This window comes from Drosophila subpulchrella, chromosome 3L (assembly GCF_014743375.2).
Source record: "Drosophila subpulchrella strain 33 F10 #4 breed RU33 chromosome 3L, RU_Dsub_v1.1 Primary Assembly, whole genome shotgun sequence".
Classification (NCBI taxonomy): Eukaryota; Metazoa; Arthropoda; class Insecta; order Diptera; family Drosophilidae; genus Drosophila; species Drosophila subpulchrella.
The window spans coordinates 2,553,329-2,570,601 of record NC_050612.1 but is presented as its reverse complement, the minus strand read 5'-3'; the positions used below and the strand labels follow the sequence as shown (position 1 = coordinate 2,570,601).

The following is a 17,273-nucleotide window of genomic DNA, read 5'->3' as shown; positions in this document are numbered from 1 at the left end:
GCTAGAATAAAAATTTTAACTGAAATGTATTGTTCTCATCAATACCTATCGATTGACTTAAAAAAAAGTTTGCCACGCCCACTTTATCGCCCACAAACCGCCCCCAAACTTCAAAAAATCGTAAATATGAACGTGGATATCTCGGAAACTATCAAAGATATAGAATCAGGATTTCAGATTTAGATTCCGTAGCTTTGTACGCAGCGCAATTTTGATACGCGAATATGCCACGCCCACTCTAACGCCCACAAACCGCCCAAGCCTGTGGCGCCCACAATTTTCATGCTAGATACAAAATTTTAACTGAACTGTATCGGTCTCGTTAATACCTATCGATTGACCAAAAAAAAATTTGCCACGCCCACCCTAACGCCCATAACGCTTAAATCTGTCTACCGCCGGTAGGTGGCGCATTTCAGTCTTGCTTTGCTGCTTGCTTATTTCCATTTCCCTTTGGTCCCTTTAGCTGAGTAACGGGTATCTGATAGTCGAGGCACTCGACTATAGCGTTCTTTCTTGTTTTTTAATATATTGTTACGCGTCCATTACATGTCTATGCTCCGAACCATTCAATACTTTTAAAGAACACTTACAACGAATCCTATAAATAGAAAACAATTTAAGGATGTATGACATTTTATTTCCATTCGTATTACAAAAATATATTTAATTACACACATGAAAATTGCTTCAGTCTTTCAATACGTTGATGTATATAAAAAGAATATGAACATTGTTTAGTAAGGTATCACATTTAAGTTATGGTTACTTAAAAAATATTAAAAACATTAATTTCTGGGCCGCAAAATTAGCTCAAAGCAGTTTGTAGGTAAGGCCACACTTGATTTTTGTAAATTAATTTTCGAAAAGTCAGAGCACTTAACATCATAGTTTAGTATAATATTTGCAAGTAGAAGAAACCCAAATCCTCTAACCAGATTTTGCCCAATGCATGTGCGCTTACCTACACTGAATGGTAAGAAATGTGGAATATTATTTTTAAGCTGAAATGCTTGTCCATTACTAACACTTTTATTTTGGTTTATTTTATTTTTTAAAAATTGATTGAAAACGCATTTGTTGTATTTTTCCTTATCCATCTCTACACCGTAATCTGAACTTTCTGTGGACCTAGTATATTCATTGGTTTTTAACGAACTGCTTCTGTTTTTTGTATACTTTCTTTCTAGAAACCGGACAGGGTCAAATTGATCGGGATAATTCCAGTTATTTTCGCTCATATTTAAAATAAAATTGTTTATTAAAACTATTGTACCCTTTATAACGCCATATCCAGCTATCACTGTATCTTCCATTGCTACATGAGGAACAATAGGGGACGATGAATGTCGTAGAACCTCTAAAATGGAAGCCATTGTATATGGCATTACATTCATATCGTAAAGGGTAATACTTTTTAGTCCCTTATTGGAAACAATATCTACTTCTTGCCTAATAAGCTGACCAATCGTTGGATTTTTGGCTATGTACGTCAGTGCCAACATTACCAAATTCCCAACTGCGGAGTGCCCTCCAATAAAGTCTTCCAGCATAAAAATGATTGTATTACGGGATACATTCTGGTCTTCTTTCAAACTTTTTAGCAGAGCATCAGTAAAATCTTTGTCGGGATCATCCAAATTAATATTTATTTCTCGACGATTGACAATTCTATCTAAAATAAATTTCCGTATATTAGTTGACCAATGCACTATTTTTTTTATGTGATTGCTATAAAATGGTATAAGCCAAGGTAAGAAATCAAAGGAATAGCCCTGGTTAATTTCCCAAAATATTTCATCAAAGTATTCTATTATTTTTTTAAAATCATTATCGTTGTAATCGAAACGAACTGAACACATATATTGACAAAACATATTAGCGCTGGCTTTAAGAATTATTGGTTTTATATCGAACGAATTTACTAAAGACATTATCTTAAGCTGGTCCAATAAATGATTAATTTCAAGGCCTCCGATCGCAGACATCTTAGAAAAATATGAAGAAGCTTCTCGAGGAGAGCAATGCCGTCTTGCTAAATTTCTCCGCCTTTGTTGTAATTTCGACCAGTCACACAGGGCCAATGCTATTAAATAGAAGAAAAGGATTTCATAAGTTTCAAAATATAGTTTTCTCAAATATTTGGGTTTCAGTTCAAAAATGTTAGATAAAATATTTTTTGATTTTCATAAGTAGGGTAGCGTCGTAAAATGTTTGTACCCGCTTGTAGAAGAAGGGTAAATTGAAACCATCGGATAAATGTAAGAGGTATGAACGCTGAAATCTTGGAAACTATAAAAGCTATAACGCCCTTATACAAAGCCCATAACGGTAAAGTCTTTCTGGCGCCTTGCATGGGCAGTAATACTCCAGGCCTCCGCTAGGTGGTGCCGCCCGCTGGGTGCCACCCCAATAGAAACTGCCAGGATTTTTATACTTATTCCTCTTAGAGTAAAAGAGTATACTATGTTCGTCGAAAAATATGTGACAGGTAGAAGGTAGCGTTTCCGACCACATAAAGTATATATATTCTTGATCAGGATCCCTAGCTGAATCGATCTAGCCATGTCCGTCTATCCGTCAGTCAATCTTTCAATCTCAGCCACTGCAGGCGTAAACTATTATTAAGAAAATCAGCCACTAAAGGCGTAAAACTATGTAGATCGCTAGTGTTGGTCAGCAAGATCGGTCAGCTGACCAGTCGGTGCGAATGCCGATAGTATCAATAAGTTATCGCGGGCTGTAAACGCGCAAATTGGACTGTAACTTGCAAATTGGGCTGTAAAGCGCGAATTGGGCTGTAAAGTGCGAACTCCGTGCTGTAAAGCGCAAACTCCGTGCTTTAAGGCGCAAGCCGAACTCACGTGGAACAGCGATCAGAGAAGCTCGCTCTCATTCTTTTGCGGCAGCAGAAGGGGACGGACGACATCGACAAGCAGCAGATTATTGGAAAAGCCAACTTGATTGCGAAGGTTTGGAAATCAGAGTAAAATTTAGAAAGGATTAGTGATTAAATACCCTCGACACTTGTGAATATATCTAGGTTACCGAGTTGCGTCTTCGAGACGTTTACTCTACGCAACGCGGCCGCCAAACTGTCCATGAGTAGCGCTGAGAAAAGGATCACTTTCGGTTCCACACGTTCACCCTCTCTCTCTCTCGGGCCTTGCGGCATTTTTCCGTGCGCTAATTCGTGTCGTTCCAGTTATCGGGTTGCGTCTCCGAGCCGTTTTTTCAGCGCAATACGAACGCCTGACTGACTGCGAAAAAAAAGCGCGGGAAAAAATCACTTTCACCGACATTTTCTCTCTCTCTCATCCAGGCCTTGCGGCTTTTTTGGGAGTCGAGTTGTGTCGGCCAAGCTACTGTGTTGCGTCACCGAGCCGTTTTCTCACCAGCAAAGGGCGCGGGACAAGGGCAGTCCCCACAGTAGTATTAGGATGCCATCAGGGAAAATCCTGGTGGCCGGGTTTTAACGCGGCGCCTCCGAGCCGCTTTCTCTGTGCCGCGTAGGCCAAGTAGTCCCAAACAAATCCCGGCGGCAACTCCCAGTCCCCGTTTTCGTCTCCTGTGTTTCTACAAATTTAACTGTAGAGGACCCTGGCCGGACTGTATCCTATCCTACTGTGGTAGCGGCGAAGAATACTGCCACAGCCTGTCATAGCTTGTCGTAGGAGGCGACTAATATGGCAATGGCTTGTCGGAGCTGAAGGGGTGAGGCCTACCGAGCCTGTAATTTCGGTACCACGGGTTGAGCAGCTCCAAGACTGCTCATTGAGGTCGGCCCCCTTGTGGGAGTATCGTGGTGGCTGTGGTTGACACCTAAATCACGGGTAGAGTCTCCGGGCTCGACGTGGATGTTGCGTTACACAACTCGGGTGCTTTGACCCACAGAACAGTAGAGATTATAGATAGATCTCGCACCTACGCAAGGGGGAGTGCTTGCCCGACAAGTAAGTACTCGAATTGCTACTGGGGTGGTTGCTATGTATATAGCTATAGCTTCTAGTCCGGGGCGTTGGTTTGGCGCTTAATCAAGACCCGTGCGTTATATACTCACTTGTGGGTATATTAGAATGCCGTGGTTGTAATCCCTTCATTATGGAACACGCCACGTAAAAAAAGTTCGGAGGGATCCGAGACACACCCCTGTATTCCATCCTACCAAAATCGACCAAAACACTAAAACCCGTCTAGCGCCCACATTTTATAAAACTTTGTTAAAATGTAAATGAGGGTTTGTTGTTATTATCAATACTAATGTACATGTCAAAAATAATTGAAATCGGATTCATTCATTTTAAGGTTATAGCCAAATGAAAATCAACTTTTTGCTAATTCAATCGGGATTGCACACCACATTCAGCAAATCATCTGTTTTCACTAATACGCCACCAAGCCGCTAGGGGCACCATGGGCTAGTTGATGTTATAGGCTTGGCGGCGCTAGTTAGCGCTAGGTGGCGCTATCCACAAGCAAACATATCTCTATTCCTGTCGCAGTCTTTTTAGCTGGACCTTTTAGTGGAGGCCGTTGGGTTTTTTTTGAGTATTTTTTCATTTTAAGTGCGAGCAAGAATGCTCTGATGACTAAAATTGACAAAACTAAAAGGCACTTCTATTACTTAAAGATCCCTCGATAATTAAATACTTGGACAGATGATCAATGATCCAAATTGTATCCAAAAAGAACAATTTTACTCATTTAGCGTCTTATAAATTATAGCCGTTACTCTTAGAGTAAAAGGGTATACTTTATTCGTCGGAAAGAATGTAACGCCCAATCTAACGCCCACAAACAGCTATAACACCTAAACGCGTCTAACGCCCACATTTTAATATTTTGTAAAAATTTTAATGAGAGTTTGTTCTTATTATCAATACCTATCTACATGCCAAAAATGATTGGACCAGTCAATAAAAAGTTATATACAAAGTATAATCAACATTTTGCAATTCAATCGAGATTGCACATCACATGCAGCGAATAAGCTGTTTTCACTAAAACGCCACCAAGTACCTATGGGCGCTGTAGGCTAGTTGGGGCTGTTGATCAAGTGGCGCTATAGAAAAAGAAGATAGTCGGCGATATAGGCTAGGTGTGTTAGTAAAAAAAGCAGACCTGCTTTAAGTATATATCCATTCTTCTCGCAATTCCTTAAGCTCAGTAACGGGTATTCAATAGTCGAGGCCATCGACTATAGCGTTTTTTATTGTTATACCCGTTACTCGTAGAGTAAAAGCATATACTGGACTCGTCGGAAAGTATGTAACAGGTAGAAAGCGTTTCCGACTTCGTAAAGAAAACATATTCTTGATCCGCCTATCCGTCTGTCCGAATGGACGCTGTGATCTCGGAAACTATAAAAGCTGATATACTGCGATTAGGCAAGCGGATTCAAAAGATTCCTGCGCAGCGTAGGTTTGATTCGTCAGTGTGCCGCGCCCGCTTAACGCCCACAAGCCACCCAAAACTGTGGCTCCTACAGTTTTAATGCTAGAATAATTGTTACTGAAATGTATTGTTCTCATCAATACCATCGATTGACTTAAAAAAAAGTTTTCCACGCCCACTTTAATACCCACAAACCGCCCACAAACTTCAAAATATCGTAATATGAACGCGGATATCTCAGAAACTATCAAGGATAGAGAATTGATTTATATTCCGTAGCCTTGTATTCTTCCGCCCACAAACCGCCCAAGCCTGTGGCGCCCACAATTTTCATTCTAGAAAAAAAATTGTACCTGAAATGTATTAGTCTCGTTAATAACTATGGATTGATCCAATAAAAGTTTGCCACGCCCACACTAACGCTCATAACGCTTTAATCTGTCTGTTTGTGTTTCTAGATGTTGTGATATAATTGTGATTCTTTTAAAAATTGAATTATTATTTCAATGTTTTTTATTTCTTAGGTTTCTTAGGTTATGTTTGGTGTTAGTGTTTTCGAGCATTTTTAGATTAGCTTGGGTGATCCATGTTAATTGGGGCGAGTGTAAGGTACATTGGGTAGTTTCTTGGGTGGTGCGATCCAAATAATATTTAAGGGTAAGGTTTGAGTGACCCAAACGCGGTGGAGTGATTTTAATTTGATCAGGGCGGGTTATTTCTTGCTGTGTTATGTTTAAGTAGAAAGATGTGTGTGTGCTTTTTGTGTTAATGTAAAGTTTTGTGTGTATATTATTACATTGATGGTTTGTCAGCCATTTCGTTTGCTGTAATATTAGAGTCTCCTGATGTCCAAAAGATTTTGAATTTTGTGAAGTGTTTTACAGTTTCGTGGGTTTTTATTGGCATCGATGGTTCCTAGAGTCGGTGCATATTATGAATTTGCCGTGCATTTTTATACCTGTTACTTGTAGGGTAAAAAGGAATTCTAAATTCGTCGGAAGGTACGTAACAGGTAGAAGGAAGCGTTTCCGACCACATAAGGTATAAGCTAACACAGAGAGCCCAGCGATCGGAAACGGCAACTGTGAGAATGCTACCATCAGCTAAAGCTTGTTGCTGATCGCGCAATGGTATCCAACAGCGACTCGTGTGAGTACAGCGACCGCCACCGTCTTCTGCTAAGAACGCTGCTATAGAACATAGGGGGCCTGTAGTGCCAACTAAGGGTGGTTAAGTAAGTCTTAAGGGAACGCCCAAACTAACGAACTCCCTAACGGGATAGTGTATTTTACCTTTTAGTCCCTCACGGGATTGTGTATGTTCCTGTTCGTTAAAATGCCGAACGGGATACTAAAAAACACAACAAAAAATTAACGGAATAATTTAACTGGCGCCCTAACGCGATTAACCAGGAAAAATACCGATCGGAAAGTCGGAAATAAAATTTCTGTTGAAATTAGACATTTTTGAAAAAACAGCTGTAAAAAGTGACTTGTCAAACAAACACTTGGCTACACTGAAATCAATCGTTCAACAATTGCTGAAATTGGACGTTTTTGAAAAAACCGCAACCAAAAAAAGTGATACAGGTCACACTGAAATCAATGGTTCTTGCTTTAAGCCTAGTACTCAGATCGGCTAAGAGTTCCACTAGTCGAAGAATCGTATTCTTTGCAGTGTGCCCGAAGTTTTGAAAGTTCACCCGCAGTGCATGTAGCATGGTCTTCCTGTCAATCAGCTGGGTTTGTTGCCAAGCGGAAAACAAATTAATTGGAGCAATCTAAAAAGATGAGTCTGCTGGTGCACAAAGAAACTAATATTAAATAAATGGAATGTTCAACGAATCTTTTTGTTTATGTAAATTAGTAGTTTAAAGCTTTCTTCTCGTCCCACGGATGCTTCGCCATCTTCCCCTCGCCAACTGCAGCCCATCTCCGCATTCCAATAGGCATATTGGGCCTTGCGGAAGTGGGAGCCGGATTGGGAACGGGTTTGATCCGCTGATGCTGCAGTCGCCCAGCATTCTGGAAATGGCTGGCTATTGGTTCTCCTACTGTTCCTAAGCGGGCGTCCTATTTTCCTCCTCCCTATAGAAGGGAGCTTCGCTTAAGCTGCCAAGTAACTGGCGGTGGTGGTATCCGCAGTCCTAATGGAGAGATCGTCGGAGATCATATTACTGGTGGTATTCTGCGGACTTGCCCTGTTGTGGTATTGCATCCTGTCGGTGAATTCCCACAATAATGGGCAACAGCTTGTATAAGGCGACCTATTTCATCTGCACTGACCTACTGCAGTCGATTTGGCGGGTTTCCTTCCATTTTTAATTTATAGTTTCCACACCGCCTTTCGGCCAAAGAGCTATCGGGATGGCTCGGAGGACGCCGAGACGTCCCGACTACCGCCAAGCCCCCAACACTAAGCGTAAATAAGTAGCCCCGGACAGTCAGCGGGTATCTGCGCCGTAGCAGTACCGACGTCGCGCTGGTGCTGCCGCCTCCGACAAATAGCTCACACATACCCCCTTCCCCACATGTTTAAGCCCACCTCTTCCCCACCCACACAACACTCATCTCACCCCGGGTGCCGAGAGTCAATCTGGCTGGGAGCCCGAGTTAACCAATAACTCAGTCTCAAACGGTGAGCTCATTCAAGTGGCGACCGCCTGTTCTAAGTCACCCTTACCCGGGTACTGCGAATCTCTGCCCGGGTGGTACTGTCCCTTCTCCGCAGCTCGTGGGATTAAGTACGGAGAATTTTAACAAAAAGGAAAATGACAACAGCACCAATCAAGAGCCAGACACTCTCAAAAAGTCTCATGTCGCAACCAACGACGATAAGACGAGCAAGAACACTGCTCCGAAAACCCAAGTCCATGTGACGTCGACCCCTGCCAAGGCCAGCGAACAACGCATTCTTCGCGAAAAGGACACGGTGGGTATGCCCATGGCTACCTGCATGCTCCATCTCAGGCAGAGACTGTACACACTTTCCAACAACCGTTTGAACTCAATCTCAACATGCCACAATTCTAGACTCACATGGCCAAACTACAACTCGAAAAGAACAAAAACTCTCCTACAATGTAGCAGGGAGGACATCTCCACTTTCCTAAATGCCCTCACGGGCCACTGTCTTATAGGGACTCGTGTGCACAGGCTGGGTCTCAGTAACCACGACTTCTGCCGCAGCTGCAAACAGATTGAAGAAGAGGAGAGCACCGAACACCTCCTATGCTTCTGCCCAACACCTAAAGCGCTTTCAAACCCTAGGAAGCTACACACTTCCAACGCTTGCGGCCAATCAGGGCGTAAGCATCCAAAAACTCTTATGTTTCCTAAGAAGAACAAAATACTTCGCGAAAGCAAATAACCCATGAGCTAGGGAAAAGGATCTAATCAGAGATCACGTGGTATCACAAGGGGCCCAATGTGGCCTAAGTGTGGGGATTAGTATCTAATCTCCAACCACTCCTACCTAACCTAACCTAACCACACCGCCTTTGCACGAACACCGCCAAAGATTAAATTTCTTATTCCTTGGGCCGCAGCTAACGGCGTTCATCGAAATTCACTCGCTAAGTCTGGTATTTTTTCTGGTATTCCCTTAGCGCATCTGAGTACCGCGCTGAAAAACAGACCCGACGAAAAGAGTTAGCCGCGTATTTGCCTCTCACTCACTCCTATGGCTAGCTCGCTGTTTTCGTTGATGTGAGTACTAGGCTTTAACGAAGAAAACCGCAACCAAAAGAGGTTGTACAAGTGGCTACACTGAAAGCAATCGTTCCCGCTTCAACGATGATTGCACGTCTGAGGGCAACGCCTCTCCCAGGACGGCGTGGGACGGCTGAGGGCTATCCTCCCCAACATTGGCTCAGGGAAATCACTCGCCAACTTCGGCTGAGGGCAATCCCTCGCCAAAGGACAACGGAAGGCAATCCCCCCTAAAACGTCTACGCAAAAGGACTAAGGATAAACCCCTGGCCAACAGCAAAAATCAAATTAGCATTGTTCAAAATTTATATTAACATATAAATCATTGTGACTGTATGTATGTATGTATGTATGTTAGGCGACGAAGAGTAATAGATAGGTATAGGAAATACTTAGAGGAGAAAAAGAGAAGACAGGTAGACTAAGCCAAGACAATCTCCTCGATCAGATCGTGGGAGATAGTTCGGTAATTGGCAAGCGAGAAGCCACTAGCAAAGATTCGATCCGCGATCGTTTTGAAAGAAACTAACCGATAGGTGTCGTGGACTCTAACTTCGAAGCTAGTGTTTGGGCACCCAATCAATAGGTGGCGCAAATTTTGACTTTCTGTGGCAACCTAATTTTTCAGCATCGCCAACAGAAACTTGCAACTAACTGAAAAGATCGGCTTAATAACACTCGATGGACTTTGGCAAGAATCAGCGAGAATCTTATTCTCAATAAACTTTAATGGAAAAATTAAAGCAATGACATCAATGACAATAACAAATTTATTTACGCATGTGTGTTGAGAGAACATAGTGCGCATTTAAGTTATTCTACTGAATATCTCTATCTCTGCAGTAAACTCAATACCGATTTTAATTATCTAATTCCAATTATGTTATTGTAAACTTTAAGTAGCTGAAAAACAATGGTAGGTGTGCAAGAGAGGGGCTTCTCGCTCTTTGCATTACCCCTCTCTCCATTCTGACCTGCAGTGCATTCACATGAGAGAAAAAGAAAGAAGATCGTTTTACTAGTGTTGAAAAGCACTAGAATGCAGTAAAATGACCGAAAATTTGCACGCGTAAAAGCAATGTGAATCTTTCTGTTTTTTCATTAGTCTATGACTAACTCTCTTAAGGCGAACCCCGTGTGCCTTATGCGATTTTTTGCGAATCTTCGAAGCGTATTTCAATATTAAGGCGGTCATCTTAACATTTTAACTTAACTTTGATCAATTTCCAATTTAAAAGCTAAGCAATGGCTATCTGATAGCCGAGACACTCGACCATAGCGTTCTTTCTTGGTATACCCTTGCAGAGGGTATATTGATTTCAGTCAGAAGTTTGCAACGCAGTGAAGGAGACGTTTCCGACCCCATAAAGTATATATATTCTTGATCAGCATGACTAGACGAGTCGATCTAGCCATGTCCGTCTGTCCGTCTGTCCGTCCGTTTCTACGCAAACTAGTCTCTCAGTTTTAAAGCTATCGGGCTGAAACTTTTCCAAAAGTCTTATCTCTTTTGCAGTTAGTATATAAGTTGGAACCAGCCGGATCAGACAACTATATATTAAAGCTCCCTTAGGAAGAATCCGAAAAAAAAAATTTTTAAAGTTATATCTTTAGTGTTTTTTAGCATATAACCTCCTACGCTTGGAAATAACATTTTTTAATTAGTTCTGAATTTCGAATTTAATTTTATCAAAATCGGACGAATATATCATATAGCTGCCATAAGAACGATCTGAAAATTAGTGGGAAAATAATATGAAACAAATTATAGCTTCGGTGTTTTTTAACACATAACCTCCTAAGCTTCGAAATAACATTTTTTAATTAGTTCTGAATTTTGAATTTAATTTTATCAAAATCGGACGACTATATCATTTAGCTGCCAAAGGAATGATCGGAAAATTGGTGAGAAAATAACATGAAACAAATTATAGCTTCGGTGTTTTTTGACATATTATCTTATACTATTGGGAATATCATTTTTTGTATTTTTAAATTTAATAATTATAGCTGCAACGGTATACAAACTTCGGCTTGCCGAAGTTAACTTCCTTTCTTGTTTTCATTTCAAATTGCCTAACGGAATTTGATGGAACTGTGAGGCCCGATCTTCTAAAAAAAGTCGATGCCAAAGTTGATCTTAATAAATTTTTAATTGAATACAAAACCAGTTCGGAACTCCTTCAATTTGCAATTTTTTTAAAAATTGGCAAGAAATGTCTTTTATGAACATCAAGAAGTCTATTGAGAAAATGGTTAACTATAGACGGAAGCCATTTGCGGACCCCAATGAATCCCTAATCCAAACGGACGAGGGACCTGTTTATTCAAAACATACCCTTATCCCAAAAGGAGAAGGGGGCTTGTCAACCCAGAGGTTAAACAACTTCTATGGTCGATGGGGATAGACAGAAAAAGAAGAGAATGGTTTTACCATTTCGAAAGTTGAACCATTCAACCGAAGAAGACAGGTATCCGACACCAAGCATTTCAGTAATACTGTCAAACATGGGTAAAGCCCAGTACCTTACGACCTTAGATCTTAAATCCGTGTTTCAACAAAATGTTCTGGCCGAAAAGAGCAGTGTGTTGGGGTGGGGTGCCTTGATCGCTGAAATTAGATAAAGTCCCATGATGAAAGGTACGCAAAACATGGGGTACATTGTGGTATTTTACGCGAAGTGCGTGGGTGCTTATTGTTACACTTGGAAAGTATAACTCCTTAAGGCCAGCTTAAGTTAAGCGCTCCAGAGCGGAGCGGAGACTTAGGGAAGAGATGGAAAGGGAGAGCGGAAGGCAGTGCGAGCGCGCGAGAAATAGACATCTGAAGAAAACTGCCGCTCGACACTACCTCCAGAAACTATACGTCCCTCTGCTGTGAACATTCCTTCTCCCACCTTGCGAGGACACCCGTCTCAAGAACCTCAGGATAGACGGCACAGGAGTAGGATGGAAGTGAAGATCGGTCTTTCGTACACACACTTGTGGCATTGATGACCACTGCGGCAGGAGTCCTTGGGATGATTGTGAGGCATGCAATTGGAGCAGTTCTTGTGGTCCGTACTTTCTGAAACCGTTTCTGGGCGCTAAGCAGCTGAAAATGGTGGCACTGTCGTAGAGGATGGATCTTTTGGCAGATCTTGTCTATTCTAAATAGACAATGTTCGGGTGTATGACAGTACGATCGCGTCGCGACACGCCGCGGGACAGGGGGGGTACTGAACACTTGTCGCTAGCACGGGGACACTAGCTAAGACAAGACGATCGCGTCACGACACAGGTAGTACGGTGCCGGACCACAGGTGATATAAGAAGTGTGCTAGGATGGGTTGACGATAGTCAACCGATGATGGAAATAATGTGTCAAGTGTGGTTTAGGTTTGTAACACTAATAGAGGTATTTATTATTTCCACAGTTATTACAGACCAACCGTTAGTAACGATTGCAACCGATCTTAATATTCCCGAGGGACTGCCGTTCGCAGATACTGACTTTCGGCAACCGGGAACCATTGACCTAACCTTAGAGGTTGAGGTATATTCTCGTGTAATACCCGATGATCTTCTTGAACTAGGACCTAATAAACCTTTGGCCCAAGGCACAAGTCTTGGTTATGTAATTACAGGTTTTCTCGATAAAGAAACCTCATCTGATACGGAAATCAACCCTATTCTGGTAGAAGACAGAGATGATCTTGCAGGACCGAACGCTGCTTATGAGCCAACGAAAGATATAAATCCGGTGAATGCTACCCCGACTACCCATCATGCTGTACGATGGGTAACCCCCGGATCGGCCGCCGAAACTAAGAATCCCGATGGCAAGGCGCGTCAATTAAGTGGAACTTCGAAATTGTCCGGTCTAACCTACAACGAGCGTCTAAAGAGCAAGCGAGACATAACAATCTTCGACGACGGGAGTGGAGTCCGAAAATTAGAGACCAGGTATGGCTACGGTAACACCCTCTCTCGAAGGCAGTTGAAGGATTTGCCGCCAAGTTGGCCCCTAGAACGACGGACCCTAGATTGTCACCAAGTTCACATCACCTTACCTGGTCCTTTTATGACGTCCTGGAGAAAGGAAACGACGGTCCGCCAACATCGCTCAGCTGGAACCTTACTACTCTGAAGAAGAACACGACGAGACTAGGGGATTCGGTAATACAGTTGGGTAAGAAATAGAAAAGGGCGCGTGGTAGTTTATAAGAGAAAAATGTATACACACACAATGTAATAGTTAAGGAATTTAAGTCTAGGGTACCATTGCACCGGTAGGTAGGGAGTTTAAATGGTTAGGGCTACGTACCAAAAAGTTTAGTATACGCTCTTTCAGATGGATGACGTTATCGTTTTGTTGGACGACTCCGACAATACCGTGAGCTTCCACCACGATCTCTCTAATCGTGACGAGTGGGTCGCAGAAGGGCTTGAGTAAAAAGAAGATGACGGTCGCAGATCAGAAGACGAGCACGGGAGTGCTGAAGAACGACACGCGTACAATTCGGGAAACACCACCGACATCTCCGATGAACAAGGATCTGAAGGACCCCGTCCATCCCGTTTCGCAGGATTCCGCGCGAATGCGTGGAGCCCCAGATCCGGCGAGTCACGGTGGTCTTTCCGGCCGACATCTCCTCCTCAGCCGGCATACCACATCGAGGACGACTCGGATGCGGCGAGCGATAATGTACGACTATTCAGATTGGGGAGGCCGTCGTCCAGGGGAGCCTTATTACTCCAGGTCACATCCAGGCGACGAGCAGCCTTGGTCTCGGCGGGATGGCCACCCACGGTACGCTAAGTATACCCTTATATTTTCCTTCGACCATCAGTACCAAGATCAGGTCATCAGGTACGAAGGACCCTTTTCCTTCACCCTCACGCTCCTCGCTTTGGAAGGCGGCGGCGCGAGCAGAAAGGAAACTGAATGTTCCCGCTTGGAGGCTCGGGAATGACGCGTTGGACGTTGGAGGACGTGTTTGCGGGAAGGACCGATTCTTGACCGACACCCGATGCACGATCGACATCCCTTCAGGACGCCCAGACGTCCCCGAAATAGCAGCCCAGCCGAGCAGTCCAGACCTCTCCGATGACCGACGACCGACGTCGACACCAGACACTCGACAGTGTCCAACAAGGGCGAGGACATTGTTCCGGCGGCTCGATCGAAATCGCGACAGCAAGTGGACGAAGCAGAACCCACCGTGCTGTGCCAATCCCCAGTCTGCGCAGCTCCGGATCAACCCCTGGCCGAATGGGAAGATATTGTCATAGACCAAGTCTTGGAGGACATGCAAGGGACGGGCTGGGATCTACTCGCTACGTCATCATGGTACGGAGCAACGGCCAGATTTTTATCAGCCCCCGGCAGGAACGGGGGGTGTGACGACTCAATCTGAAGACTGGGATGCCACATTCTCCTTAGGTTAAGAGACAAGCAATTGAAGTTTATTTTTAGTTTATATCTTTGTACTTCGTTTATAATTTTAAGAGAAAAGTGACTAGGAGTCAATTATAAAAGTTATATTTTGAGTTAAAGAAGAATTCGAATGGGTATAATTCTTAATAATTAAAAACAAGAGAAAATGCTTTAGTCGATAATCTCGATACTAATACCCTTTACTCAGCGAAAGAGGGTGCGAGAGGGATGTAGAAATGTTTGCTTGTGGCAATCGCCACCTACAGCTAACTAGCCTATAACAGCAACTAGTCCATAGCGCCCCAGCGGTTGGTGGCGTATTCGTGAAAGCAGCTGATTTTCTACTTGTGGTGTGCAATTTCGATTGAATCTGAAAAATATTGATTTTGATTTGGTTATAACTTTTTAATGAATGGTCCGATTAAGAATCAATCGATCAATACGTTTTTGGATGTAGATGGGTTTTGATAATACGAACGAATTCTCGTTAACATTCTTACAAAATATTTAGAAATGTGGGCTGTGGACGGGTTTTAGTGTTATGGTCGATTGTGGGCGATAGGGTGGGCGTGGCACCCTGCGCTGCGAGCCCAAGAATCTGCATGCCAAGTCCCAACATTCTAGCTCTTATAATTTCCGAAATCTCAGCGTTCATACGGACAGACAATCACGGCTAGATCGACTCGGTTAGTAATCCTGATCAAGAATGTATATACTTTATGGGGTCAGAATCGCTTCCTTCTACCTGTTAAATAATTTCCGAGGAATCTAGTAATAGTAAAAACCGGCACCTATCTCTCCAATACCGTACCCCTTAGCAATCAAGTACAGCTAAAACAAGTCGAGTACGACTATAAGATACCCGTTACTCAGCTAAAGGGACCAAAAGGAAACGGAGATATGCAAGCAGCAAAGCGAGATTGAAATGCGCCACCTACCGGCGGTAGAAAGATTTAAGCGTTATGGGCGTTAGAGTGGGAGTGGCAAATTTTTTTTTTTGATCAAATGATAGGTATTGACGAGACCAATACATTTCAGTTAAAATTTTTTATCTAGCATGGGCGCCACAGACTTGGGCGGTTTGTGGGCGTTAGAGTGGGCGTGGCATATTTGCGTAACAAACTTGCGCTGCGTACAAGGCTACGGAATCTAAATCTGAGATCCCAATTCTCTATCTTTGATAGTTTCCGAGATATCCGCGTTCATACTAACGATTTTTTGAAGTTTGTGGGCGGTTTGTGGGCGTTAAAGTGGGCGTGACAATCGATAGGTATTGCCGAGAGCAATACCTTTCAGTGAAAATTTTTTCTCTAGCATTAAAACTGTAGGAGCCAAAGTTTTGGGCGGTTTTTGGGCGTTAGGGTGGGCGTGGCACTCTGCTGAAACAAACTTGGGCTGCGTAAGAAGCTCAGAAATCTGCACGCCAAATCTCAATAGCCTAGCTTTTATAGTTTCCGAGATCTCAGCGTTCATCCGGACGGACAGACAGACGGGCGGACGGACAGACGGTCAGACGGACAGACGGACAGACTGACATGGTAAGATCGACTCGGCTAGTGATCCTGATATAGAATATATATACTTTATGGGGTCGGAAACGCTTCCTTCTGCCTGTTACATACTTTCCGACGAATCTAGTATACACTTTTACTCTACGAGTAACAGGTATAACAAGAAAGGAAGTTAACTTCGGTAAGCCGAAGTTTGTATACCCTTGCAGTTATAATTATTAAATTTAACAAGGAAGAACGCTATAGTCGAGTACCTCGACTATCAGATACCCGTTACTCACCTTAAGGGACTAAAGGGAAATGGAGATATGCAAGCAGCAAAGCGATATTGAAATGCGCCACCTATCAGCGGTAGACAGATTTAAGCGTTATGGGCGTTAGAGTGGGCGTGGCAATTTTTTTTTCGGGTCAATCGATAGGTTTTGACGAGACCAATAAAGTTCAGTTAAAATTTTGTATCTAGCATGAAAATTGTGGGCGCCACGGGTTTGGGCGGTTTGTGGGCGTTAGAGTGGGCGTGGCATATTTGCGTGACAAACTTGCGCTGCGCACAAAGCTACGGAATCTAAATCTGAGATCCCAATTCTCTATCCTTGATAGTTTCCGAGATATCCACGTTCATATTTACGATTTTTTAAAGTTTGTGGGCGGTTTGTGGGCGTAAAAGTGGGCGTGGCAACCTTTTTTTTTATCATTCGATAGGTATTGATGAGTACAATACATTTCAGTTAAAATTATTATTCTAGCATCAAAACTGTAGGAGCCACAGTTTTGGGCGGTTTGTGGGCGTAAGCGTGGGCGTGGCACTCTACTGAAACAAACTTGCGCTGCGTAAGAAGCTCAGGAATCTGCACGCCAAATCTCAATAGCCTAGCTCTCATAGTTTCCGAGATCTCAGCGTTCATCCGGACAGACAGACGGACAGACGGACATGGCTAGATCGACTCGGCTAGTGATCCTGATCAAGAATATTTATACTTTATGGGGTCGGAAACGCTTCCTTCTGCCTGTTACATACTTTCCGACGAATCTAGTATACCCTTTTACTCTACGAGTAACGGGTATAAAAATATAAAAAAATGATATTTCCAATAGTATAAGATAATATGTCAAAAAACACCGAAGCTATAATTTGTTTCATATTATTTTCCCACCAATTTTCCGATCGTTCCTATGGCAGCCATTTGATATAGTCGTCCGATTTTAATAAAATTAAATTCGAAATTCAGAACTAATTAA

The 17,273-nt window shown here is 43.0% G+C and overlaps 1 protein-coding gene across 1 annotated transcript in view; it reads right to left on the bottom strand.

Annotated features, from left to right (window-relative positions):
• Positions 1-788: 788 nt before the first annotated feature.
• The window catches only part of LOC119554281 (cytochrome P450 307a1), a 74,510-nt gene continuing 58,025 nt past the window's right edge, over positions 789-17,273 (bottom strand). The window contains exon 2 of the mRNA XM_037865135.1: positions 789-2,086. Within this exon, the coding sequence (XP_037721063.1) occupies positions 789-2,086 (1,298 nt within the window). The remainder of the gene's footprint in view (positions 2,087-17,273) is intronic.